Genomic DNA, 24,847 nt, shown 5'->3' with positions numbered 1-24,847 from the left:
CGGGCACCACATCCACCAGGAATCCCGGGTAGGCCCTGCGTGTGTGCTCGTATGTGTGTCTATAGGTTTAGTTTAGTGTGGCCGCTGACTGCTCATCTCTACTTTGGGCCTCACAGGTCAAACTAAACAGCGGGGGCCACGAGGCCTAGGTCAGCCTGGCTACTTCCACACAAAGCTTGCTTCAGAAGCGCACTGAGCCCTTTCCTATAGGGCCTCTGCTACTTTTGCTTCCTAATCTCATTTAGAAGTTCGACAGAGCACCTGTAATCCTAACTGTTCAGGAGGCTGAGATCGAAGGATCGAGGTTCAAAGCCAGCCCGGGCACAAAAGGGCTTAAGACTCTTATCTCCAATTAACCTGTAGAAAATGGGAAGTGGGGTAGAATGGTAGCCTTGAGCTGAAGAGCTCAGGGACAGCGCCCAGGCTGAGTTCAAGCCCCATGACCCACCAAAAAAATAATAAAGTATGGTGGAGTCCCCAGGGCATGGGACAAGGGACTAAGGACATAGGCCAAAGGGCAGGCAGAAGGGGTTAGTCAAGGAGCATGCGCAGTCTGAATCCTCTCCTGCTTTGGGGACTCCACCCCACTCGGGGCCTGTTCCTCCTCCAGGGGCTGGGCTCTCTCAGGGGCCACTGCCAAGATCCTCTCTCCCCAGGGCTACCTGTCACCTCCCAGCCAAGGCCGACATGCTCTCTGCAGGGACGGTGTGCAGCCTGCTGCTTCTCAGCATGCTCTGGGTGGACGTGGCTATGGCAGGCTCCAGCTTCCTGAGCCCTGAACACCAGAAAGCCCAGGTAAGCCCCACATTCCAAAGGGATCTACCCCCGACCCCCGGCTCTGCAGCAGCTGCGCCCTGCCCTGCCTCCAGCCTTCTCCCAGCACACAGGGCCTCCATCTCACTCCATTCAGCTCCCAGGAGAGATGGACACAGAACCCTAAAGAGAACTTTTCTCCTTCCTAGCAGAGAAAGGACTCCAAGAAGCCACCCAGCAAGTTGCGGCCCCGGGCTCTGGAAGGCTGGCTTCAGTCGGATGATGGAGGGCAGGAGGAAGGGGCAGAGGACAAGCTGGAGGTTCGGGTGGGTAGTGCAGGGTTTGTTTGGTGTGAGCAGGGTGGGAGAGGTGGCCATGGACAGGTACTCAAAAAGGATATGGTGGCCAGGCGCGGTGGCTCACACCTGTAACCCAGCTACTCAGGAGGCTGAGATCCGAGGATCGCAATTCAAAGCCAGTCTGGGCAATGAAGTCACCAACTAACCAGCAGAAAACCAGAAGTGGTGCTATGGCTCAAAGGGTAGGGCGGTAGCCTTGAGCTGAAGAGCTCAGGGACAATGCCCAGGCCCAGAGTTCAAGCCCCATGACCCCCCCCCCCCAAAAAAAAATGAAGATAAACTGGGCCTGGGAGTTTGGCCTAGTGGTAGAGTGCTTGCCTAGCATGCACCAAGACCCAGGTTTGATTCCTTGGTACCACATATATAGGAAAAAGCTGGCAAGTGGGGCTGTGGCTCAGGTCTCCTTGAGAAAGCTCAAGGACAGTGCTCAGGCCGAGTTCAAGCCCCAGGACTGGCAAAAGAAAAAAATAACATGATAAATTAATACCTCATAAGCGAGCTGTGAGAGGCTCTGAGATGTCTCTGGTGAAGGAGAAATCGCTGTGGAGGTAAGAAATGCTTCCAGGAGCTCTGGAGGAGCAGTGGGGCCACAGGAGTCACACAGGCAGCGGACAGGGGTAAGCAGGCTCTGGGTGGCACAGAGACACGAGTGAGAATGGCGGCCTCAGCTTGGTTTGCTGAGTGGCTGTCAGAGCCTGGGGTTGGCGAGGAGTGCTTGGAGACAGAGCTACTGGAGACATGTTCACGTTTCAGTCCTTGCTGTCACCAAGACGAGGGGGTGCTTTCTCATCTCCCTAGAGCTATGAACGCCATCCAACAGGGTATCCAGACACCTGGGGAACAGGGACAAGGGAAGAAAGGAGGCCCGGAAAGTTATTGGCAGGTGAGGCCTGCCCTACTAGGGCCAGAAATTGACTCTTGATGATTAGACATCTGCTTGCCACAATTTTTTGTTGTTGTTGTTGCCAGTCCTGGGCTTGAACTCAGGGCCTGAGCCATATCTTTGGACTTTCTCAAGGCTAGACAGAGCTCTACCACTTGAGCCTCAGCACCACTTTGGGCTGTTTCATATGTACATGGTACGTGCTTGCATGCTAGGCAAGCACCCTACCAATAGGCCAAACTCCCGGCCCCATGCTTGCCACACTTCTAAGGAGGTAAAAGTTGGGGCTCCAGAGCTTTAGCAGGGACCACTGTAGGCTGAGACTCTGGTAAGAGAGGAGGGAAGGAAGACTGGGCCAGAGGCGGGGAGATCCTGGCTATGGCTCCACTCCTGGCACCTGCAGGGTTTCGCCCGCTCAGGAGAGCGGGTCCAGGCCTCCCTGGGGAGGGGTGCTGGGAGCAGGGCAGGCGCGATGCTCACGTGCCCGGCCCTCTCTCCTAGTTCACTGCCCCCTTTGACGTGGGCATCAAGCTGTCAGGTGCGCAGTACCAACAACACGGCCGGGCCCTGGGGAAGTTCTTTCAGGACCTCCTTTGGGAAGAGGATAAAGGTGAGTCCTGGAGAGGGAGGGGTCCAGGGTAATCCCCTTCCCGTGGAATTCCAAACAGGAGCTGAGCCTGCTGGCAACCCTCCTGCCAACCCCTCTACCACAAACAGCCCCTCCTCACTGCCACACAACTGAAGCCGTGAGCCCCGGGGATTGACTCGACTGCTTGTCTTTCAGAGGTCCCAGCCAACCAGTGACACCTGTGACACACACCTGCCGTTTCCCCCGCCCCCCTGGACGGCCCCTGCCTCCCGTCCCCTCCCAGCCCTTGTAGTAGCTGAAGAATAAATGTTCAAACCGGAAGCCAAAGGTTCAAAGTGGGACTTTATTTCACCAAGAGGAAAATTTCACATTTCACTTCCATTTTAAAAAGTGGGAGGGAGAAAACAATTCTTGGCCCATGGTCATGGATGGAAGAGACACACAGCAAGCCCGGGCGCAGGCTCCCTGGAGCGGCAGCCCCTGTGCACAGCGGCTCCTGAGTGCAAGGCTACCGGGAGCTAGGGAGCTGGCTCACCACCCTCCACCAGCCACTCCAGATCTGCCACTGTGCCGAGGACCCGAGGGCCACAGGCTTCACGACAGCTCTCAGCTTATTCTCTCCCCACCCCACCAGCGGCCCTGGCCTGCCCTCTTCTAGGAAAGCAGTGGAGCCCCCTGGGTGCCCCGAACACCTCCCCCACCTCCAGGTACCCCCGAGATGGGCCTCAAATTACTGCTGGCCCGCGGTAAGCAGCAGTGATGACAGAGGGGACGGGCCACTCAGAGGAAGACCCCAAGACGAGCACTGTCCATTTCCAGCGTGGCCCACAGCGGGCTCAGGCAGTGCTGGCGGCTCATGCCTGACTTCAGGAGGCTGAGATCTGAGGATCACAGTTCAAATCCTGCTCAGACAGGAAAGCCTATGAAAGATAGCTCCAATCTATCAAAAAAACAAAACAAGCCAGAAGTGGTGCTATGGCTCAAGTGGGAGAGTGCTAACCTTGAGCAAAAAGCTCAAGGCCAGAGCCCAGGCCCTGAGTTTAAGCCCCAGGCCTGGGACCACAAAAAAAAAACAAAAAACAGCACACTTAGGAAAAACCCAAAAGGTCGGTGCCCTCTGCAGTCAGGCTGGGGCAACATCATGGCTCTGAAAACTTCACAGGGCTCCAAAGCCAAGCCAGGATTCCTTCTCCTCCTCCTCCAGAAAACCCCAGCAGTCCAAGCACCAACGCTCGATGAGGACTAACACTTGGTGACACTGAACCCCTAGACCCCGAGCTGGCAGACAACCAGCCCAGTGTCAGAGACTAACTATAGACAGATGGACGGAGCATGGAGGTGGCTGAGACACACAAGTACCTCAGAAGCAGAGGAGCTTCCGAAACCAGTCAAATGTGCTGCCCCACTGGTGAGGTCTCACCTAACAGCACACAGTGGGTCTAAACCCTCGGGAGCAGAGCAGGCGGGGAGAGGGGAGCCCTGTGTGCTTTGTCCCTGGCAGGTAGGCACCGTGCAGCCCAACCTGCCAGCCTGGGCTGCGGGCCTCACGTGCACAGGACCGACGGGGCTTCACTCTGGACCATCTGAGTGGCAATCAAGCACATCCACAGTCCTGGCACGCCCCAAGTCTGCCAGCGGAGATCAGGCCCCTTTCCTAGCACTGACATAACTGAGGCATGCAGCCAGCAGCCACCTGGGAGACGGACAGGAATGTCCAAAGATTTACCAGGGGCAAGGTGCTTGTGGTTGGCATTTTAGAAAGTCAAAGCAACTGGCTACTGGAACTGACAGACAGCCATGGAACAGCAAGAGCAAGCTGTCACGCAGATGGCCAGTAGCTGGCCAGCCCTACTACGCCCAGGCCAGTCCCTTTCCCACTGCAACCTGCAAAGCCTGCACTGCCTGCCCGTCACCGAGAGCCCCGCTGGCCACGCACACTCCTGAAGCACGGGCACAGCAATGGTCTGGGAGACAGTCCTTCACCTCTGCATGGGAGCCAGCATGGCTGAGCAGTCCTGCAGGATGTGGAGGACACCAACCCAGGCTGGGCACACGGGGACGAACAGGGGCTCGTCTTAGTCTAGTGTTTGGGAAGGGGGGAGCCTGGGTAGAAAGCCTCTTCCTCAGACCCCGGGCTGTCCCGGATCTTCTGCTGGACCACCAGCCCCCCCCCCATGCACCCTCCACCATACTGCCTGCCAGGGCGAGGAGCGGGACTGCCGCTGGAGAACAGTGGGTCCACAGAGGAAGTGGGCTTCCCCTCATGCCCCCAGCGGGAGCACCCGTGAACCAAGGCAGACGCGTCACGCATGCTCCATCACAGCGGAGGAGGCGACTTTATTCACACCGCCCCCACACAGCGGGGAGCAGGCAGGCAGTCTGGCCAAGTCCTCATGCCCTTCCGCCACACCCTGGTGTGAGGGTGGCTGGACTGCAGTGCCCAGGAGGCTAAACCCTGGCGTTCTCTCAGGAGTCTCCTGCCCCCTCCCGTGGACACTCTAGCACACCCTCCCACTAGCACGACGCTGAAGCCTGGCGCGAGGTTCCGGCTGGCTGTCCCGGCAGGCTCCGGACGTGTCCTTGCCCTCTGACCCAGCGCACGCTGTCAGCCGCCGGCTGCCCTGGAGGGTTTGGAAGAGAAGAGAAGGTTCTGAGCCAGGTTCACTTACGACAGAATCGGCCTCAGTGCCGCCGAGTGTGAGTCCTGGGCTAGGGCCACGCGAGGCGGGGCCTCTCGAAGGCCGGGCACCGCTCAGAGGCTGTACAGGCGGGTGGTGTTCTCCCGCAGGAGGGCCAGCGTGCGGGACAGCGGCTCCTCCTTCACCCTGGCGATCTCGCGCACCGTGTGCAAGGCCAGGCCGGGGTGGGCATACTGGCAAAGGCTTCTGGGCACCTGGAAGACAGCAAGCACAGAGACCACCACTGCACCTCCCGCACACACAGCTCCAACACAAAAGGCCCCCGTCCCTTCCCCATCAAGGACCTCTTTGGGGCTACCCTGTAGAGACCCCTTTACCTGCGGGTGCAGGAAGAGTCCTAGCCATGGGGCTCTGGGTGAGCAGGGTCCCACGCTTCCATGGACTACCCTCTACAGGGTAGGGCTTTGCACTGCCTGGAAGAGAGTGGTTACCCTTCAGCTTCTCAGCCCCCTAGACTTAGTTGTGCAGAACATGGAGGCATCTACACAGCCCACAGTGGTCCTGGGAGTCTCTGGGCTGGGGCCCTGCCACGCCTGCCTGGGTGCCCGCCCGCCCGCCTGCCCGCCCGTAGATCCTGGGTGCCCCAGCGGGGCCTGGAGACAGCCGCACCTGGCGGGGCAGGAAGTAGGGGGCGTCGGTCTCCACGATGATCCTCTCCAGCGGGATGCGCTTCACCGCCTCGCGGGCCTCCCAGGCCGAGGCGTAGGTCAGGACAGCCGTGAAGCCCACCGACATGTTGGGGAAGTGAGTCAGCAGCGGCTCGATGACCGGGTAGCTGCCGGTGAAGCAGTGCCTGCGGGAGAGCGGGGGGTCAGGCGCGCGGGGGGCCCTCCGCCGCCTCCCACGAGTGAAGCCCAGCCACGGAATGCCTGCCTCCAAGGGAAGTCCTCCACAGCAAGCACAGACAGGCCTAGGGCGGTGCATGGAGAGCGGGGCTCCCAGCCCCCCAAAACCATCATAGAGAACACACAAACAGCACGGGGAGCTGCACAACAGGGAAGCAGAGTTAAAGACGAGCCCCAGGTCACACCACAACATGAAAGACTTATGCCTACACAGGCACACACACTGAAAAGAAAGGAACAAAGGAAATACTGGGAAAGGCCGGTCGTGGTGGCACAGGACTGTTGACCTTGAAGCCAGCGTGGGCTACACAGCGCAACTCTGTCTCAAAACACAAAGAAAAAGAAAGGAAAGAAGAAATGAAGGGAGGAGGAGGGAAAGAACAAAGGAAGGAAATACTGGGAGAGGGATTTTACATGCATTTCGCCCACTCAGGACTCGGTGTGAACTAAGGGCCTTGACCTTGCTCAGCTTGTTCACTCCTAAGTAACATTCTACCACACCCGCAGCTCAGCATTTTGCTGGTTATTGTTGTAGATAAAGCACTGTGGATTTTCCTACGGCTCTCAATCAGCCTCTTGAGCAGCTAGGGTGACAGGCGGGAGCCTCAGATGGTGGCTGTGTATTTTCTGTTCCATGGTGTTGGGACTACACATATTGTAACTCGTCCTCCAGCCATGCCAGCACGCTTCTAAGGCGGACCGCCTGATCAGACTTGGCCAAGCTAAATGTCGACCCAGTGAAACGATGAGAAACCAACTGGCCAGGCCAGCAGAGCCAAGCGAATGCCCCACCTTCACCTCTAGCCTGTGCGCTGCCTGGTGCCTCAGCTCCAGAAGGCAGCGGCATGGGAGCTAAGAGCCCTCCTCTCTTCTCCCCTCCGCCAAGACCTGGTTTGGGTTCTAGCGGTTTCTTTTCAGTAGCTCTCCTCCTTTCTTTGAGGACTCAGCTCAAGCACTGCCTGAGACCTTTTTATCCATGCTAAGCTGAAAGTCCCTGCAGTTCTCCACAGCTACACTGTAGGCCCCCGCTGCGCATGGAACCACTTACAAGGCCAATGCCAAGCCAGTGCACTAAGAATGCAAGGGAGTTACCCCAAGAGTCCAGCTCAAACACAGCCTGGATTTTAACACTTAGCGGGAGAAAACTGCTTTTAAATTTAAAAAAGGAAGGGCCGGGAGTTTGGCCTAGTGGTTAAAGTGCTTGCCTAGCATGCACGAAGACCCGGATTCAATTCCTCGGTACCACATACATAGAAAAAAGCCGGAAGTGGTGCTGAGGCTCAAGTGGTAGAGCTCTAGCCTTGAGAAAGTCCAAGGACAGTGCTCAGGCCCTGAGCTCAAGCCCGGGACTGGCCAAAAAAAGAAAGAAAGAAAGAAAATTAAAAAAGGAAGATCTTTTCAAGAGCCTGTGAGCTGCGTGCAAGCCCCTGGGGCTGTGGGCAGAGCCTCCGCAGGTGACCAGCTTTCACTGCCCAGAAAGGAAGGCCTGATCTGTGTGGAGGTGAGGTCGCCACTTTGTAAAGATGAGGCTCCCCTTAGAACTTCTCCGTCCCAGCCCCGTGTCCCCTCAAGACCCAGCTTCCTAACCTATGGATCTTGTAGTCAGAGGGCACAAACTTCTTCATGATGTCCAGCAGATCTTCATCAGCTTCTCGGCAATGGATGACTAGGGGCTTCTTCAGAGACACGGCCAGCTGCAGCTGTCTCTCAAACACCTGGGGGAGACAAAGGACAGTACCAGCTGATGAGCGGCATTTCAGAAATCCTGCCCCCCTCCCCTACAGGGCTTCCCGTTCAATTTAATCAACACAGCGCTGGAATCACTGTGGCTGATGTACACTGGGCACTTGTGCAGCGGTGCAGAGGGCTCCGTGTTCTGGCTACAATCCTCGCATGCTCCCCAGGCAGGCACTGTCAGCCCGTCAGGCAGTGACACCCAGCTGGTAAACTAGGGGCCATGCTGGTTGAGGGGTCTGCCGCAGGGACCAAGAACATAGAAAGTACCAAGTTAAAGTCCTTTAGTTCACTGTCCCTGCTAATATTCTAAAGGTAATCAACTTCCTGTCTTCTCTATCCAAGAGCTGCACACAGACACATATACATACAGACCAGTCCCTTATTCGTGGTGCTCCAGCACCTTTCTTAAAGAAATTGTATTAATACATGGGTTACACTGTATTCGCCAGATAGAAGGTACATTACTTCACAAACAATGATATTCCTTTCTCATGCTTTTGTCCTCATCTCCCTCCCCCAGCACCCCCGAGCACCTTTTAACATCTTCATTATTATTATTTCTGTTGTTGTTGTGGGTCATGGAACTTGAACTCAGAGCTTGGGCTCTGTCCCTCAGCTCTTTTGCTCCGTTAGCGCTCTACCACCTTGAGCCACAGCCTCCCTTCTGGTATTCTGGTGTTTAATTGGAGGTAAGTCTCATGACTTCAAGCCTGGGTCCTCAGACATCAAGCCGCCGCCTCCTCCTCCTCCTCCTCCTCCTCCTCCTCCTCCTCCTCCTCCTCCTCCTCCTCCCCAGTAGCTAGGATCACAGGCGTGAGCCCGTGCCCGGCAACATCTTCACTACGAAATACACACATCACATATTCGTAACGATGTAGGGCTAAACTTATTCTTGCCAGGTTTAGAATAAAGAACCTTCATTATAAACAAATTATATCATCTGAAGCCCACACTTCCAAGAGCAGATTTCCTTGTGGAATAGGACTCATCAAATAACAACCAGAGTGCAGTGAGGCCCTAGGCACATGCTCCTTGTTCTCCACCTGGGGCACTAGCTAATATACAGCTGCTGACAGCGCTCCTGGGCACAGGGTTCCGTGGAGATCACCCACCACTGAGGAGACTGCCAGTGCCCTGGGCGGAGCTTGGCATTGTACTCGGTTCATTTATTAAAAATCGTAATGTACAGAGGGGGTTACAGTTATAGTCCCCAGACAGTGGGTTCATTACTTCTCACACATTGATACCCTTCCTACGTTACTCCGTTCATTTGTACCTGATATTAGCATCCACTGAAGACAGGCCACTTTTCAGCAAAACTCCAATTTTCACTTTAATTAAGACTGTTAACTTTTTTTTTCTTTTTCTTTTTCTGTTCTTTCTTTCTTTTTTGGCCAGTCCTGGGGCTTGAATGCAGTCTTCTGTTTTGGGCCAGTCCTGGCATTGTCCTTGTGCACATTCTCAAGGCCAGTGCTCTACCACTTGAGCCACAGCACCACTTCCACTTTTTTTCTATGTATGTGGTACTGAGGAATCAAACCTGGGTCTTTGTGCATGGTAGGCAAGCACTCTTCCACTAGGCCAAACTCCTGGCCCAACATAATGTTTTATTACATAGATTAATATGTATCTATGACATAAAAACCCTCAGCAATATAATTTTAATTAGGTTCTAAAATCTAAGTGCCAGTGATTGTGCAGAGATTCGCTTCTTGAATACTGGTTTGTTAAACATGACATTTGAACTATGATGTAAAAATCAATAATAAATTCTTTAATAAAACAAATTGTTGATAACAAAAACTGTTTAAAAAAAACAAACTGGAAGTGATGTTGTGGCTCAATGTGGTAGAGTGCCAGCCTTGAGCAAAAACAGCTCAGGAACAACACCCAGACCCTGAGTTAAAGCACCACAACACCCCCCCCCCAAAAGTATATATTTTTCAAAGTATATATAGTCAACAAAACAGGATAATTTTTATAAGTAGAAACAAATATTCAAAAGTACTCTTTTGGGGGTGGGGGAGGCAAAAATAAAAGTATTTTTTATGTGTGCTGGGCCTGGAGGCTTGAACTCAAGACCTGGGTACTGTCCCTGAGCTTTTTTGCTTAAGTGTAGCCCTGTACCACCACTTGAGCACTATTTCTAGCTTTTGGTGGTTAATTGGAGGTAGTAGTCTCACAGACTTTTCTGCCTTGGCTGGCTCTGAACCACATCCTCAGATCCCAGCCTCTTAAATAGCTGGGATTATAGGCACAAGCCACGGGCATCCAGTTTTACTTTTTTTTTTTTTAAGCACATGTACAGCTGAGGGCAACTCAGTGATGGCATGTTTACCCTGCAAACCCAAGGCCCTGGGTTCTTTCCCAGAGGGGCAGATTAAACAACTCCTTAATCCTGTGACAACCAAGACAAGCCACAACTGTCCCTTGCAATTTTCTAAGGGACACTACATAGTAAATGCATAATGTCTTTACAATATACCCCAAATTGCTGATACAAAGAATTCATTCGCATGTACAACTATGGCGGGACTACAGCAGTCGCTGAAACAGCACAGAAGTTTATCACGCAGCGTAACTGTTCTCTTGTAGCTTGTGGCTCTCAGCTGATCTCAGACATAGTCTGCCTCTTCTGGGGATTTCCTGCACACTTAGTGCCTCAGTAATTACGTTCAATCGAACACAAATAAGAGGCAGATACAGCAGTAGTTCAGCTAGCTAGGTGGTAGATGGCCTTTCACTCTTCTTGGTTTTGAAGCAAGGGATTCTGTTATTGTTGGCACTGTCCAACTCCTCAGGGACTTCTATGTGTACTCCAACTCCTCAAAATCTCTCTCCCTCTCCCTCGTCAGTCCTGGAGCTTAAACTCTGGGGCCTGGGTGCTGTCCCTGAGCTCTTCAGCTCAAGGGTACGACCCTACCCCTGAGCTATCCAGCCCAAGGCTGCCGCCCTAGCCCTGGAGCCACAGCGCCACTTCCGCTTTTCTAGTGACCAACTGACTGGAGATAAGAGTCTCACATTCTTTAGTACCTGGGCTGGCTTTGAACTGCAATCCTCAGACTTCATCCTCCTGAGTAGCTAGGATTACAGGCGTGAGCTACCTTGCTCGGCTGTTCTGAGACTCTATCTCCAATTAACCATCAGAAAAGTGGAATGGGGCGCCAGCCTAGAGCTGAAGAGCTGGAGCTCAGAGTCAGCACCCAGGCCCACAGTTCAAGCCTCATGACCAACAGAAGTTAAAAAAAAAAAAGCCAGAAATAAATTGTAAACTGGGTCTGGAGAAGCTAAAGCTAAGGCTGGAGGCCATGAGTTCAAGGCCAACTCTGGGCTACCACAGTAAAACCTTGTCTCAAAGAAAGAAAAGCATGTAATGAATGACGTCAAGAGGAGTTAGATCCTACTTTCTGAGTCCCAAAAGTATGGCCGCCCTTACATTAGGGTTCAACACTGCAGGAGCAGGAGAGGCCTGCTGGTTACCTTGTGCTGCTCCGGGACGGGCGTGGTGCATTTGTAGGAGTAATCTAGGCCCATCTCCCCAAAAGCCACTGCCTTGGGGTGCCTTAAGGCTTGCAAAATGTTTCTCTCTTGATTCTCACTGTAGTATCGTGCGAAATGAGGGTGGCAGCCAAAGGCCCCCCACACCAGGTCCTCTTTCAGAAGCTCCTCCCACAGGCCGTCCGTCAGCGTCCGAGGGTCGCAAAAGTCAGAGATGCAGCCCTGGAACTCCCTGGGGAAGGAGCTGCTGTAAGTCTTCCTGAACTTGGTAAAGGTCCCTCTGAAGGACAGCTTAGAGTAGAGCATGTCCAGGTGGCAGTGGGTGTCAATGAAGCCCTCCTCCAGGCTTGGCTCCCGGTGGCTCCTTGGCACCGAAGGAGACTCCAGTCGGCCCCCACAGAGAGGAGGCGGCGTCTCCTCCCGGAATGTCCTCCTCTCTTTTACCTCCCCTTCCTCTGAGCTTCTAGAGAAGTGAATCGAACGCGAGTTCTGGGAGTGGCCCTCGTGGGTGTCCGGCGGGGCTCTGGCAGCACTCGGGGAGCTCCCTGGGGGCCTCACGGAAGCAGTGTGCCCCACACTGGTGTGGCTCTTCCCAGCCTGCGCTGCGTCGTGGCCACTGCTGCCCACAGAGGGGTAGCCAGGAGCCCCAGGCATCTTGAGGCCGCTGGCCCAGTAGCTGGCGTAGTCACACCAGGGGCTACTGTACAGATGAGGAGGGTACATCACGTAGTCTGTGGGGAAGGAGGAAGGCTCGGACACCGCCGAGGAACACCTCGCGGAAGGGGGGTCCTCCTGAGAGAATCTCACGGTGGTCAGCTCATCCACGTCGGACCAGTCACTTCCTGAAGACGGATGCTCAAGCTCTACCTCCTGGTCTCCATGCTGCAGGAAAACAGAAGAGGGGGAGGGAAGTGGGAGAAAACCATGGGAAGGGGTAATATCGTTCAAGAAGCAATGTCACCCACTACCTGATGAATACTACAACTGTAACCCCTCTGTACATCACCCCAACAATAAAATGTTAAAAGGAGGAGGAGGAGGAGGAGGAGGAGGAGAAACAGCAGTGGCTTAGCTTTCCTATATGAAAACTAGCTGGGAACCCGTGGCTCATGTTACAATTCTAACTACTCGGGAGGCCAAGGCCTGGAGGATCCCAGTCTGAAGCTGGGTAGCCTGGGCTAAGAGAATCCGAGAGACTCTGGGGTGGAAGACATTACTCAAGTGCCAGCCAAGCAAGAAACACCAAACAAGTACAAAACTGAGTCCCAAATCCCAGGACTAGCACGGCCACTCCAGAATGCATGCTGGAATTTCAGGGGTTTGGAGATGGACCCAAGGGAAGCAATCAGAATCCAGTGAGGATCAGAACAGAGCCCTCGTGACTAAACACACCACTTTACAAGAGGAGCAGAGAGGCCAGAGGACGGACACATACCCAGGAGCTACCTGTCACCATGCTGGGCCCAGCCCAGCTAAAAGGCCATCACTGGATGGCCTTGGACTTGTGCCCTTGGACACTAAGCATGAGACAAGTAAAGCTCTCTTCTTCCTAACCCACCCAGTCTGCAGCACTGAGTGAACAGCAGGACACTCAACGTCAACTCCAGATGGTTCTCCTGGCCAGTCTAGGGGTTTACAATGGTGACAGCTCACCTTTCCCTTCATTTCCAGAAGAGAGCTGAGTTCCAGGGTTGACAGGTCACATGAGGTTCAAGGGACAAACCTGTGATCCTAGTGTCACAAGCACCCCTGAAGGAGTCATTATCACTCTGCCTCCCATCTTAGTGATCTCTTTAGAAAGATGTTCTTGTTTTTATTTTTGGGGTGGGTGGGTCATAGGGCTTAGACTCTGGGCATGGGTGCTGCCCCTGAGCTCTTCAGCTCAAGGCTACTGCCCTACCACTTGAGCCACAGTGCCCCTTCTGGTTTTCTGGTGGTTAATTGGAGATAAGAGTCTCAGACTTGAGGGAAATGGAGACCATGTCATGAGAAAGGGTATCAGAGTCTCAGACTTCCGTGCATGGGCTGGCGTTGAACTGTGATCCTCAGATCACTGAGAATCTTGGGTGAGTAGCTAGGATTACAGGCATGAGCCACTGGCACCCAGCTGAAAGAGATGCCCTTTAAACTTGGTCCACAGTGGGGAACTGAGAGGAAACAGGCCCAACACTTCCAATATATTCAAGATGGAAAACCACAACTGCTATGGAAGTTTTAATGTAGGCCTGACTCTGCATTGTCCACTGAGAATGGGGTCACCAGTGACTCACTTGTTGACAGAAAGCAGAAGTGACGTGCTGTCTTCAAAGCCCATCAGAAAAGACACCGAGTTTTCCTTAACCACGTTAAGACATCAGTCAGATCACCTGGTGAGAGCTGTCCCACAGGGCAATGGCCTGCCCACTAAGTACCTTGCAAATTCATATCCTGAATTCCTAAGCCACAAACTGAAAACGCAAGCTAAAATCTTGCAATAGCAACCAAACAGATCTGCCTAAAAAACTACAAGCTCGACATGGACAAGAATGAGGCTGGCAAACAGTACGTACTCATGAACACAAATATCTGTTGAGCTTACTCCTATCTAGTGTCCTAGCTCCCAAACACAGCTTTTGCACATCGCCAGCTGGGGAGCAGTTTAAGAAGACCCCTCCACCCAGAGATGTCATAAAATCAACAGTCCCTATGAGGGGCCAGGGTCTGTGTTTAATTTTCCAGACAGGGTCTGAGAAACACAGTAAATGTGCAGGCAATTCTTGTGAGTTAATACACCCATGTCACCAGTGCCAATGAGCTTTAATGAGAGCCTTATGAAGGTCTTCTAACATTTCTATAAACAAATGCACTTTCCATAATATTCACAACAAGCTGGGCATGGATGGCTCACGCCTGTAATCCTCGCTATTCAGCAGACTATGACCTGAGGATCATGGATCAAAGCCGGCTGGGCAGGAAGATCTGTGGGACAGAAAAAGCTGGGAGTGGCGCTGAGGTTCAAGTGGTAGAGTGCCAGCTATGAGAGAAAAAAAAAAAAAAGGAGGGCCGGGAGTTTGGCCTAGTGGTAGAGTGCTTGCCTAGCATGCACGAAGACCCGGGTCCAATTCCTCGGTACCACATACATAGAAAAAAGCCGAAGTGGTGCTGAGGCTCAAGTGGTAGAGCTCTAACCTTGAGAAAGTCCAAGGACAGGGCTCAGGCCCTGAGCTCAAGCCCAGGACTGGCAAAAAATAAAATAAAATAAATCTTTAAAAAAAAAAAAAAAAAAAAAAAAAGGAGCTCAGGGACAGTGCTCAGGCCCAGATTTCAAGCCCCAAGACTGGCAAAAAAGAAAAAAACAAAAATTACAAATAAACTAATTATCTCCTTAACAATATGCAACACAAATGTGCATCTGTTGTCTGCACTAATATTCAACACCTCTGTCTCCACTCCAAAAGAATATAAATACTGGGAACAAAAATGTAAATGATTTATATAGGTAGGCCACTTTATACTCTCTTGCTCTTGATTTCTAACTGCTATTGCTTTTTCTCCTTTCACCCCTCTTCTTCCTTTTTTTTTATTGCTTTCTTGCATAACAGAAATATCCAAACAAAGCCACATCCGCAGTACCATGCCTTCCCCCAAAAGCATAGGAATTAAATTCATCTGAACTCAAGCTGGTGACAGTGAAGACTCACTACCTCAGACTCTCCCAACATGTTTGAAATTTCCCATTGAAAGTTGTTAGTACCTAAATCTGTAAGGGAAAGAAAGCAATGCCAAACAAAACCTGTATTGCTTGTAAGTAGAAATTTTCCACCAAGCCATACAATAAAAAACAAGCGGTGCTTTAAGCCTTTTTCCCTTTTCTTAACTTCCCAATGGAACACACGGGACTCACCATACTCCTCCCCTATGCAGTGCACAGGGACTTTCAAATGTTTCTTACCAATGCTAACATTCAACATCCTGGTTACCCTGTTCTTCTTCTCGTGTTAGTCTTGGGACTAAACTCAGGGTCTTGGACACTTTGCTCAAGGCTAGAGCCGTGCCACTTGAGCCACAGCACCACTTCTGGCATTTTCTGTGTATGTGGTACAGAGAAATTGAACCTGGGGCTTCCTCCATGCTCGGCAAGCACTCTACCACTCAGCCAAACTCCCAGCCTATCCCACTCTTTTGTGAGTATGCTATACTGCAATGTTACTATGGACAATATATATTTTACTATTTGTATTATGAAGTTTTCTTAAGAAGACACTTTATAGCCATGCCTTATGCAGTTCTGTTCTCTGGGTCCTGCACAGGAGCCCTGGTTTGCAGAAGACAAGGATCTCACAGAACTCCACCAAACTCACTGGATGCCTGTACAAGTGCCCTCCACTAGTCTGGCTTGAAAGATGATGCGGTGGTAAACGAGCATACAAGACAGGGCTGGGAAGGTGGCTTAGTAGTAGAGAGCTTGCCTAACATGCATGAAGCCCTGGGTTCAATTCCCCAGTACCACATACACAGAAAAAATTGGAAGTGGTGCTATAACTCGTGATAGTGCTAGCTTTGAGCAAGAAAAGCTCAGGGACAGTGCTGGGGCTGAGTCTAAGCCCCAAGACTTGGGAGGGGGCGGGAATTTAATGACCACCATTTTCGGTTTTCTTTTCTTGCCTTTTTGGGTTTTTTTTTGGGGGGGGGAGGGGTCACAGGGCTTGAACTCTGGGCCTAGTCCTTGTCCCTGAGCTCTTCAGCTCAAGGCTACTGCCCTACCCTTGAGCCACAGCCCCACTTCCCTAGCTGTGAATTTGAGATTTGAGGTAAGAGTCATTGGCTATTGCCTGAGCTGGATGGCTGCTGAGTAGCTAGGATTATAGGCGAGAGCCACCAAGCCTGATCCTGAACTTTTTGCTCAAGGTTAGTGCTCATAAATATAAACCACAGCTCAACTTCATGTTTTCCTTTTAAATTTTGGGTTTTTTTTCAGTGGTTAATTGGAAGTAAGAGTCTCATGGACTTTGCTGCAAACTGGCTTTGAACCTGGATTGTGATCCTCAGGCTTTTTTTTTTTTTTTTGGCCAGTCCTGGGCTTGGGCTCAAGGCCTGAGCACTGTCCTTGGACTTTCTCAAGGCTACACCACTTAAGCCTCAGCACCACTTCCGGCTTTTTTTTTTTCCTATGTATGCGGTACTGCGGAATCGAACCTGGTATTTGTGTATGCTAGGCAAGCACTCTACCACTAGGCCAAACTCCCAGCCCTGTGATCCTCAATTCTAAGCCTCCTGAGTACCTAGGACTAAAGGCATAAGCCTCCAGTGCCTGGCTTCTTTAGTTCGTTTTTATTGTTGTAGTTTTCCCCTCTCTCTTCTTAAACAGTACAGTTAAAACATACGCTGGAGGGCTGGGAATGTAGCTTAGTGGTAGAGTGCTTCCCAAGCATGAGTTCGATTCCTCAGTACTACACAAACAGAAAAAGCCAGAAGTGGCACTGTGGCTCAAGACAGCTGGTAGACAGTTAGTCTTGAACAAAAGAAACTCAGGGACAGTGCCCAGACCCTGAGGCAAGGCCCAGGACTAGCAAAAAAAAAAAAAAGAAAAGAAAAAGAAGAAATGCTAGGCAGGGGACTGTGGCTCTAAGTGACAGAGCGCTAACCTTGAGTTGAAGAGCCCAAGGACAAAGCCTGGGCCCAGAGTTCAAGCCTTAGGAAAGACACAAAATAAATTAAAGGAAAAAAAATAGCAGCATCATTTGAGATCAAATTAGAATGTAAATCCATTTAGTCAAAAGAACTAAAGACTAAATGCGCGGCTTGTGCTTTACCTACCTTTTGGGTATCTAAATAAGAGTCAGAGTCATCACAAAATTCTAGGGGAGGTAAGGGTTTGTCTGTGGCTGCTCTCCGGTCACTAAGCGGCTCCTCCATGGGTCGTTCCTCGGGGTCTACAGCTACTTTCCTGTCAGGAAAGTCACTGCTGTCAAGCACACAATCCTCTCCCGACCTCACCTCTGGAGAGGACTCCTCTTTTGGAGGAGCAGTAACTGTGACATTCCTGGCCTGTTCTTCCATGTTCTTGGCTGGTCCCTCCACACTCCTGGCCCGTCCCTCCAGGGCCCTTGTTGGTCCTTCCAGGTTCCTGGCCGGTCTTTCCACACTCCTGGCCGGTCCTTCCACACTCATGGCTGGCCCTTTCACACTCTTGGCAGATTCTTTCAGGCTCCTGGCCAGTCCATCCACCCTCTTGGCCGGACCATCCACGCTTTTGGCCGGTCCTTCCAGACTCCTAGCCGGTCCTTCCAGGCCCCTGGCTGGTCTTTCTCGACTGGGACGCTCTCCAGTGCTTGGCTTCGCCCTAGTGGTGGCAGCCTCTCCCTTCCTCTTGGGCATCGACTTGCCCAGGATGCCCTGGATGGCCTTTAGATAGATCATTGTGGAGCCTTGGTCTCGAAGCCTGTCTCTTCTTCTTTTCTGGACCTTGTCTGGGTCCTCCACACTATCATTCTGACTCTCAGCTTCAGCTGCAAATTCAGAGTTCATGGAGTTACATGAACTATCTTTGGAATCAATCTGGAAGAAAGAAAAAGGGATTTTGAAAAGGTTATCCTAGGAGCAGTTCACACATGCAGCGCCTGGCAAGGGACAAACCAGTCCCACAAGTACAAGGAAAAGTGGCTGGGCGCCAGCACTGGTGGCTCCTGTCAATAATTCTTCTCCTCAGGAGACTGAATTCTGAAAGGTCTAGTTTGAAGCTAGCCCCAGCAGGAAAAAAATCTAAGACGCCAGCTCCAATACACCAGAAAAAACACTGAACTGGAGGTGCACCTTACCACCTCCAGCCGTAAGGCACCAGACACAAGCAAGGAAGCCAAGCAAGAGGGTAAGACTCCGAGTTCAAGCCCTAGTACCAACAGTCCTTGTACACACACACACACACAGCCTAGCCCAATCTCACTTACGAATCAAGGAAACCTAAGGGCCACTGACAGGAAAGACTGGTCCAAAAAACTCCAGGCCTCTATACAGAGCCCAATCCTCTGAATCCCAGGGATTCTTCCCAGTATACTACAAACTTCCTTGAAACTTCTGGAGCCGGGTGCTGGTGGCTCATGCCCATAACTATGCGAGCTACTAAGGAGGCTGAGATCTGAGGATTGCAGTTCAAAAATCAGCCTGGGCAGGAAAGTCCACAAGATTCTTTATCTCCAACTATTCACCAAAAAACCAGAAGTGGCACTGTGGTTCAAACTAGTAGCCTTGAGTGAAAAAGTTCAGACAGGGCCCAGGCCCTGAGGCTCAAGCCCCATGACTGATCAAGTTCCTCAAAGTTCTACCCCATTATCTATCCAAGAACTAGGATCCATCAAGTCACATTACGCTCCCTACTGCTCCCCCAATTTTTTAGAGATACACCCTTTTCTCTTTTGCACCCAAACTAGAAGACCAAAGGAAAAAAGCTAGACTGCATCTACAATATTAACTTAATGATGACCTGAAGTCCACTGCAATCTAAGCATGGCAGGACACAGAGCCTCTCTGAAAGTAGAGCAACTCCTGCCTTTCTCTGTTCAGATCTGGCCTCGCCAGTCTTGATACATGAACTTGAGTCTGGGTGCTGTTCCTGAGCTTTTATCCTTAAGGCTTGTGTTCTACTCTAGCTTTTTGGTGGTTACTTGAAGCCAGGCTCACGCCTGTAATCCTAGCTCAGGAGACTGAGACTTGAGGATTATGGCTTGATTCTACCAGCAAGAGAGGAAAAGTCTATGAGACTCATATCTCCAATTAACCACAAAAAAAAAGCTAGAAGCAGAGCTGTGGCTCAAAAGTGGTAGAGTGCTCAAGACTATTGACATGATAGTAGAGATATAAATATAACTACCTAGACATAAATATCTATGATGGGATATATACACTATAGACAATGTTATATAGATCAATATATATCTATGACATACAAACTCTCAGCTTAATTTCAATCGTTTGTAAATTTTTGTGCCAGAGACTGCATACGGAGATCCTATTCTTGAATACTTATTCGTTAAATGTGACATTTGAAATATGATGTTAAAAAAAAAAATCAAGGTTAATTTTTTTTTTTTTTTAAGTGAAAGAGTGCTAATCTTGAGCACAAAAGTTGAGGGAAGCGCCCTGGTCCACAGTTTAAGCTCAAGCACTTGCAAAAAAAAAAAAAAAAAGACTCTCATTACAGGTGGGAGCCACTAGCACCAGCTTTATTTATTTTTTTAGAACAATTTTGAACTCAGGGCTTTTGTGCTTGCTAGACAGAGGCTTGACCACGTCCTAAGGGGAATTTAATGTGAACAAGTACCTGACTACCTGCCATCCCAGCAAACACACCCTCTTAGAACCTGTCACTTACTAGGTCCCTCTTAATGTCTACCAGAATCCTACTTACCCATGAAAGCCCTCTCCTTCCTGACTGCTCCTCTGCCCCTGTGTCCATCAAAGGTCAGGTATGAGCAACAGAGGACAGCCAGGTGTTGGGCAAACTGGAGTCGTGGGATCTGCTCCACACATCTGCTCTCCACCTCCAGCCAACTGCTGGTGTTTGGGAGTAAGAACCCACGTACAGACGTGTGTTGTTTTTCTAAGTCAGAGTCTAAGACTTTTAACGCACTGCTCATTCAGTAAATATTTACTGAAAGAGATTGCCACGTGACTTCTAACAGGCAGGTTTCAAATCCAAGTTCTTTGACCCACAAAATAGTACTTGGTGACTGAGCCTCTCTGAAGGCAGGAGGGAGGAACCGGGGCGGGTACAATTCCACCCTACCTTCTCCACCAGCCTGAACTCCCGCCCCATGCCTGCAAACCTCACAAAGTCACACTTCAGCTCAAACCCTTTAGTGGCCCTGCATTTGCCTACAGAATAAATCCCAAGCTTCTGGGCTTCATCTCCACTCTGCTACAAACAGTCAAGTGTCCAGGACATTCAACAGAGATTGGATGGCAATAACGGTTTAATTATTTCATGACTACTGGTAACGAGAATTTATTTTTTGGTCAGTTCTGGGGCTTGAACTCTTCCTGAGCTGAATCAGCTCAAAGATAGCGTTATACCAATTGAGGCACAGCACCACACCCAGTTTTCGTGGTTAACTGGAGGTAAGCGTCTCACAGACTTTCGTGTCTGGGCTAGCTTCCACCCGTGATCCTCAGATCTCAGCCTCCTGAGCAGCTAGGATGACAGAAGTGAGCCACCCGTGCCCGGCTGTAAAAAGAATTTTGAGTGCACCAAACCAAAGGAAGTGATTGACATCTGAGGTAAAGTTATGTGTTATATATGCGTTTAAATGTCACATTGAGCTGCATAAATATGTAACACAATGTATCAACTACAAATCTCTAAATAAACAACCAAATAAAAGAACAAACTGAGATCACCAGCTACTATAACACCTTTCCATCAGCTGTCCTGGAGGTAGTGTAAGCAAAGTAAGAGAAGGAAGCAGGAATCACTAATAGTTCTCAACTGTCCAGAGAGCCAGGAATTAGCCACACCTGTCATACCAAGAGCCCGTTTAGGAGACCAAGATTACAAGGATCACAGTTCAAAGCCAGCGAGGACATAGATGTTGGTTGAGACTCCATCTTCAAAATACCCAGCAGAAAGCTGAGCTGAAAGGGTGCAGCTCAAGTGATACAGCACCAGCCCGGCAAGCAAATTGAGAAAGCAAGCTCCAGGCCCTGAGTTCAACCCCAGGACCATATGCATGCACAAAAAAGGCCAACCACAAAAATAATAAAATGCCCAGAGCCTCAGGGGTAGCTCAGCAACAGAGTACTTCCAAGCCTGAATTCTAACCCCAGAGCAATCTCTGTCCTGGGGAGACCTGAGAAGACTTGGAACTGTGGTTTAGTTAAGGCACCACAGCTGTGCTTGCTCATGGGCCTTGGAACCCACCAGAGTTCAGGGATGATGGAGAGCGAGAGCTGAGGGAAAGGTAAGAGGGATTGAGTCACCAAGAACTGTGGTTTTAAACAAACAGAGTCTCAAGAAGAAACCCTCAGCAGTGCTAGTGATTAAAAATCAGACTGGAAATAATCTGCTTTCCTCATATATCTCACCTAATAAGAGAAATCTTTCTCTATGTTTTTTTGTCCTCCACAGAGAACCTAGAAGTCCACAAGGATAAAACGGTGACAAGACTGACTTGTATCAACACATACCCATACTCACCTGGATTTACATCTGAACTAAATTCAGAATTCTTATGCTAGAGACAGGCTTTCAATTGTTTATTATTTAAAAATTAAAAAAGAAGCCAGCACGGTGGCTCATGCCAGTAATTCTAGCTACTCAAGAGGCTGAGAGCTGAGGATCAAGGTTCAAAGCCAGCCTGGGCACAAAAGAACCTTAGACTTATCTCCAATTAACCTCTAGAAAACAGGAAGTGGGGCTTGACTCAAGGGTAGGGCAACAGCCTTGAGCTGAAGAGCTCAGGGAACGAGCCCCAGGCCGAATTCAAGCCCCATAACCGCCCCCCCCCCAAAATAAATTTAAAAAAAAAATCCATGCTCATTCAAGGATTGAGGTTGTAAGAAATACATTTAAAAAAACACGGGGGGGGGGGGGGCTGGGATGTAGCTCAGTGGCAAAGCACTTGCCTAGCAAGTACAACTGGGTTCAATCCCCAGTACCAAAAAAAAACAAAAAAACAAAGGGGGTGTGTGTGTGTGTGTGTGTGTGTGTGTGTGTGTGTGTGTGTGTTTCATACCTGTAGTCTTAGCTACTCAGGAGGCTGAGATCTGAGGATCTTGGTTCAAAGCCAGCTGGGCCCTAAATACCTTGAGATTCTTATCTCCAATTAACCTCTAGAAAACGGGAAATGGGGCATTGCTCAAGGGCAGGGTGGTAACCTTGAGCTGAAGAGCTCCGGGACTACACCCAAGTCGAGTTCAGATCCCATGATTAACCAAAAAACCAAAACAAACCCAGGGTGCCAGGAGTGTGGCTTGCTGGTAGAGTGCTTACCTAGCATGCATGAAGCCTGGGGTTAGATTCCTCAGTATAACATACACAGAAAAAAAGCTGGAAGTGGTGCTATGGCTCAAGTGGTAGAGCACTAGCCTTGAGAAAGTCCAAGGACAGTGCCCAGGCCCTGAATTCAAGTCCTAGGACTGGAAATAAATCAAATAGCCTGGGTTATGAGCTGGAAATATTGCTCAGTGGTAGAGCACATGCTTAACACACACAGACCTTTGGGTCTCACTGGCTGTGTGTGTGTGTGACATGGGCCCTCAGGCACATAGTAAAAGTAAGTGCTCTCCAGGACTACTAGCCAATCAATGCCTGCCCTATTCCTCAGCCCCATATAAGAAATCCTTAAACAAATCTGTGCTCCTTAGGGCCTGTTTCTAATACTTTTTTTTTTTTTAGTTTTACTAGCTATTATGAAAGTTGAGATTGTGAGGATCTAGGTTCAAAGCCAGGAGGGGGCAAGAAAACTCATTAGACTCTTATCTCCAATTGACCAGCAAAAAGCTGAAAGTGGAGCTGTGGCTCACGTGGTAGAGCACTAGCTAGCCTTGAGCACAAAAACACAGGGACAGAACCCAGGCCTTGAGTTCAAACCCCAGAACAGGCAACAGAAAAACCCCAACCAAAGCACCAAAGCAAAATTCTGACATGCTGTGAAAAGCCATACCAAGAACCAGATTCCTTGGTGGTGAAATTCAGAGTAGTTCAGGGAAATTAAAAGAACAGAGACACCATTCCTTCAACTGACTAAAATACCCGTACCCCTCTCTCCAAGGAAGGAAGTTCCCTGCTGCATACCCCAGTTCTTCTACAGCCCAGTGGCACATTTACAGTTACTAAGGGAGCAGGTAAAATCTACCACCTGAGCCCACTTGCATCCGTTTCTCTGTGATGGGTGGAGACACTTGCAGTTCAAGTAGTTTCCAAGTTTAAAAACCGCCTCACTCCTGAGATATGGGCCGCCCCTGGCACAGGTAAGGAAAACCCCACGGGGGTCAGAACTCTTTTTTGTGTGTCTGTGCTTGTACCGGGGCTTGAATTCCGGGGCGGGGGCTGTCCCTTGGCTTTTTTTTCTTTTTTGCTCACGGTTGGTGCTCTATGCCCTGAGCCCCAGCTCCACGTCCAGAGTTTTTCTGCGAGGACTGGCTTTGAACCACGATCCTCAGAGGCCAGCTTGCTGAGTTCCTGGGATGTCCAGGCCAGGAGCCTGGGCTGACCCGCCAGGTCGGCGACCGGACACTTACCTTAAGGCTGCAGGCTTCCTCCTCGCGGGAAGCCATTTCTTCCAGCGAGGGGCTGGCGGACAGCGGGGTTCCCCGAGACGACGGGAACCCACGGGGGCTCCGACTCAGGCGGCCCCCCGAGGCGGCGGCGGCCCCGCCCACACCCGGGCCGGAGGACTGGGAGGAGCCGGAGGACGAGCAACTCCGCCGGCGCGCGCAACTCCAGGGCCGGCGGGGTGCGGCGGCCGCATCGCCGGCGGGCGAGGACTTCAGACGCCTGGGGCTGCCGGCCTCCCGGGGGCGCGACGCGGAGCTGCGGGCAGGCCGGCGGGAGGGGGGGGCCACATCACCGGGCTCCCGGAGGCAGCGGCGCTTGCGGGGACACCCTTCCGAAGAGCTGCTCCGGTGCTCCTGGACCGGGCGCCGCTCCGACGCCATGGGCAGCACCTGCAAGCGAGCGAGGCACAGGGGGGGGGGAGCCTGGGTTCCCGCCCGCCGCCCGGCCGCCCCCCGCCCCGGAGCCCCAGCACCGCCCGGGCGGGCCGCACTGACCTCTCCCGCTTCCTTCCACCGCCCATCACACTTCTCCGCCTCGAGGAGACGCCCAAGCGCCTCGGCCCGGACCCGGGGGTCTGAGGTCCGCCGCCCGCCCCGGCTGCTCCCGGGATCGCCCGGCGCCACTTCCGGGGCCGCGCGACTTCCGGGACGGCGGCGCGCTCCGACGCCCCGCGCCAAGTCCTCGCCGACGCTCGGCGCTCACCCGGCGCCCTACGCCCCACGCATGGCGGCCGGGCCTGCGCACCGCCCCGAGGCCCTGCGGCCGAGGCCCGGCGGAGGGCAGGGCTGCACCCCCGCGGCGGCCCGCCCCCGCTCCCGCCTGGACGTCTCGGCCGTTCGCCGCCCGCCCGCCCTCCCCGCAAGCGGCCAAATCGGCCTCAGCCCGCGCGGCGCCCGCTCAGGACGCCACCTTGGCGCCCGCCCCGCTGAACGCGGCCCGCGGCGCCGGGTGGGCGGAGCTTAGGCCGCACCAAGAGTGCCCATTGCTGGAAGTGGGAGGGGGCGGGACTCGGCAAGACGGGGCTCGCCTGTTGGTCAAGAGGCTTGGAGGCGTGGCCCGTTACCTGATAGAGCTCGCTCATTGGTGGGAAGGTAGCCGGGGCGGGGCTACTTTGCCTGGGTTCAGTACCAGCAGGGGGCGCCGGCGGGCTCCTCGTTAGGCCCCTCGTTAGGGGTAGAAGGGGTGACAGTTACTTCTCCCACGCTGGTACCCCTTCTCCTGCGTTTGTCCCCGT

At 51.9% G+C, this 24,847-nt stretch overlaps 2 protein-coding genes across 3 annotated transcripts; one reads left to right on the top strand and one right to left on the bottom strand.

Annotated features, from left to right (window-relative positions):
- The first annotated feature begins 662 nt into the window (after positions 1 to 662).
- Positions 663 to 2,829, top strand: Ghrl (ghrelin and obestatin prepropeptide). Its single transcript, XM_090323837.1, has 4 exons — positions 663 to 795; positions 963 to 1,079; positions 2,497 to 2,605; positions 2,780 to 2,829. The coding sequence occupies exons 1-4, from the start codon at positions 688 to 690 to the stop codon at positions 2,797 to 2,799; spliced, it is 354 nt and encodes a 117-aa protein (XP_090179963.1). The 5' UTR covers positions 663 to 687; the 3' UTR covers positions 2,800 to 2,829.
- A 76-nt stretch (positions 2,830 to 2,905) lies between these two features.
- Positions 2,906 to 24,541, bottom strand: Tatdn2 (TatD DNase domain containing 2). Of its 2 annotated transcripts, XR_016533543.1 has the most exons (8): positions 24,108 to 24,541; positions 23,577 to 24,002; positions 17,160 to 17,900; positions 11,346 to 12,245; positions 7,716 to 7,843; positions 5,893 to 6,076; positions 5,601 to 5,696; positions 5,392 to 5,477 (listed from the first exon to the last, which is right to left on the bottom strand). XR_016533543.1 is itself a non-coding variant. In XM_090323967.1 (7 exons), exons 2-7 carry the CDS (start codon positions 23,991 to 23,993, stop codon positions 5,337 to 5,339), a joined length of 2,511 nt encoding a protein of 836 aa, XP_090180093.1. In that variant the 5' UTR covers positions 23,994 to 24,002; positions 24,108 to 24,541; the 3' UTR covers positions 2,906 to 5,336. The 2 variants fall into 2 exon arrangements, 1 of the variants encoding a protein (XP_090180093.1); XM_090323967.1 differs by lacking the exon at positions 5,601 to 5,696 and having other exon boundaries at positions 2,906 to 5,477.
- Between the last annotated feature and the right edge of the window lie 306 nt (positions 24,542 to 24,847).

Source organism: Megascapheus bottae, chromosome 33 (assembly GCF_031878675.1).
Source record: "Megascapheus bottae isolate mThoBot1 chromosome 33, mThoBot2.hap1, whole genome shotgun sequence".
Taxonomy (NCBI): Eukaryota; Metazoa; Chordata; class Mammalia; order Rodentia; family Geomyidae; genus Megascapheus; species Megascapheus bottae.
The sequence above is the reverse complement of the archived record's forward strand: the minus strand, read 5'-3'. Positions and strand labels throughout refer to the sequence as shown.

Bases quoted from the DNA above. Each gene is read 5' to 3' on its own strand.
- Ghrl (XM_090323837.1), top strand. From the start codon at position 688: ATGCTCTCTGCAGGGACGGTGTGCAGCCTGCTGCTTCTCAGCATGCTC. The intron at 796-962 runs GTAAGCCCCACA...TCTCCTTCCTAG, and splicing joins CTGAACACCAGAAAGCCCAG to CAGAGAAAGGACTCCAAGAA. The intron at 2,606-2,779 runs GTGAGTCCTGGA...CTTGTCTTTCAG, and splicing joins CCTTTGGGAAGAGGATAAAG to AGGTCCCAGCCAACCAGTGA.
- Tatdn2 (XM_090323967.1), bottom strand. From the start codon at position 23,993: ATGGCGTCGGAGCGGCGCCCGGTCCAGGAGCACCGGAGCAGCTCTTCG. The intron at 17,901-23,576 runs GTAAGTGTCCGG...TCTTTCTTCCAG, and splicing joins AGGAAGCCTGCAGCCTTAAG to ATTGATTCCAAAGATAGTTC. The intron at 7,844-11,345 runs GTAACCAGCAGG...TGTCTCCCCCAG, and splicing joins CCGTCCCGGAGCAGCACAAG to GTGTTTGAGAGACAGCTGCA.